At 39.9% G+C, this 2,298-nt stretch overlaps 1 protein-coding gene across 1 annotated transcript; it reads right to left on the bottom strand.

The window, feature by feature from the left end:
* Positions 1–473: 473 nt before the first annotated feature.
* LOC106472390 (Krueppel-like factor 5) lies at positions 474–1,799 on the bottom strand. Its single transcript, XM_013933033.2, has one exon. It carries the CDS (start codon positions 1,761–1,763, stop codon positions 825–827), a length of 939 nt encoding a protein of 312 aa, XP_013788487.2. The 5' UTR covers positions 1,764–1,799; the 3' UTR covers positions 474–824.
* Between the last annotated feature and the right edge of the window lie 499 nt (positions 1,800–2,298).

The following is a 2,298-nucleotide window of genomic DNA, read 5'->3' on the forward strand; positions in this document are numbered from 1 at the left end:
CTCACCGGGAATCTAGTACAACATACCTCACCGGGAATCTGGTACAACATACCTCACCGGGAATCTGATACAACATAACTTACCGGGAATCTGGTACAACATTACTCGCCGGGAATCTGGTACAACTGTAAAAGTTTTCACGTCAGTATATTTTTATTAGTTACTCATTTTTACAAAGAATCAACCTGCCACCTGTCAAGTAACTGGGTGAATTGTGAAATGTCGATGATTTTGAAGCCCTACTTAAATATTCTGTTTTCTGGAATACTCCATAAAACTGTTTCCACTTTGTTGTACGTTTTGCATTTTTTTATTTCTCATGCGATTTTTCTGGGCACAACTACGAAATGAACTCTTAGTTCAATGCTACCTACACTTTGAAATATCATGCTATTCAGCTTAATTTACATTTCAATATATATTTACGTGATCCATAACGTTTTTAATAACCACGAAGTCACTCACCTTTTACAAAGGGATGTGTTTATAATGAGATAACTTTTAATTAAAATCGCTCATGATGTTTATTGCTTATATTAAACACAAGTAATTTACACTTTGAATGACCTTAAAAATAAACCAATTAATTTATCTTCCCAGGCTGGCGCCCACAACGCCCTCTACAGGCGAATATTTGTTAGTGCTTCCTCAAGATGAAAAAAGCATAAAAGCATTGGTCCCGCACGATTTTGGTCGTTTATGTAAATTGACAGTTTCGTGTAAAAAATCATAAGATTCAACAAAACATCGAGGAACTGGATTTGTCATGGATAGTCCGGAAAATCGAGTCCATTGCATTTTTATAATTTCAGTCATTTGCTTCTTCATACAACTGCATGTCTCTTCATGTGAAGCGACAGATGGTCGGACCTAGAGAAAGCACGTTCACACAGGCGACACTGAAAAGGTCTATCGCCGGTGTGTTTCCGGTAGTGTCTGGTCAGTTCGTCGGAACGTGCAAACTTCCAGCCACATCCTTTCCACGTGCACTCGTAAGGCTTCTCGCCGGTGTGGGTCCGGAGATGAGCCTTCAGGTGGGAGCTCTTGGTGTACGTTTTACTACAACCCGGGTGAGAACAAGAGTGGTTTGTGATTTTTTTTCGCCCCAGACTGCGACGCCCTTTCTTCAACTTGCCATTGCCCTGAGAGGCTTCCGACAGTTGGACCCCATTTGATGTCGACACAATCCCATTTCCAGTTGGGTTGGTTCTGTTAAGAAGATCGACAAGATTAGGAGAAGATGGCGGGGTCATAATTCTTAAGTGATGACTAACTTGTTGCTGCTGTGGAAGATGAGATGATGCAGATGTAAGGTGATCAACTTGATGTGGTTGTGTCATTGCAGACGAAACCGTTTGAGGAACCGCAGTAAAAACATCTAATTCTGTAGACGTTATATTTTGTTGAAGTTGGAGAACAGTTCTCTCTGGAGATGCTGGTGGTGACATTTGGTTCGAAACTAGCGTTTTATTGTTTTTGTTCTGTGTCCAATGGAGACTTCCGTAAGATGGCGCAACCGCTGTAGTCGGGCAAGTTCCAAACTGATAATCACTGCTTATTCCGCTTGCATAGGTTGACGGAATAGGGAGATGATTCAACTGCTGGCGAAGTGTTTCACTACTAGTTTTAGACACATTCAGAGAGGGACTGCAGAACTGAGAAAAGTTGTGTTTTGGGGATACTTCTTGTGATATGTAGAAGTCAGTTTCTTGTGTATACAAATTTCTAGCGTGCGGACCCAGCACGAACTCCAGCTCCAGCATAACGTCATCGAGGTTACCTTGCAACTGTTGCTTCTGTTGCTCTTTTTGAGGCTGTAACTCATGTATTAAAGTTTTACAGCCAACTTCCGGTTGCTGTTGTATCTCCTCTCTCTGAATCTGAGGCGCTATTTCAGCATGAAATGTAGATCCATTCAAATTGTGCTGCACCATTTTGAAATTTTGATCAAACGGTTGTGGATCAACTAAAAACACACTGTCAATGTCATGCCACATCTGGAAAACAAAAAACAGATTTCAGTTTTTCTACTCGTCACACTACACTAAAAACAATTTACCGATAAACATTTGTTGTTGAATATGTAGAAAACTAGAATATTAGTTAAACAGAATTTAAGTTTTGTATGAAACTACTAAGTGTGTTTCATAAACGTTTTAATGACTAAAAGGATTAAATGGAAAAATGGGATCAATTCCAAGAAACCTAAAAAAGAATGGGATGGATTCCCATAAAGCCAAGAAAGAATGGGATGGACTCCAAAAAAGGCAAGAAAGAATGGGATGGACTCCAAAAAAG

The sequence above is a fragment of the Limulus polyphemus genome, unplaced genomic scaffold (assembly GCF_000517525.1).
Source record: "Limulus polyphemus unplaced genomic scaffold, Limulus_polyphemus-2.1.2 Scaffold5293, whole genome shotgun sequence".
Taxonomy (NCBI): domain Eukaryota; kingdom Metazoa; phylum Arthropoda; class Merostomata; order Xiphosura; family Limulidae; genus Limulus; species Limulus polyphemus.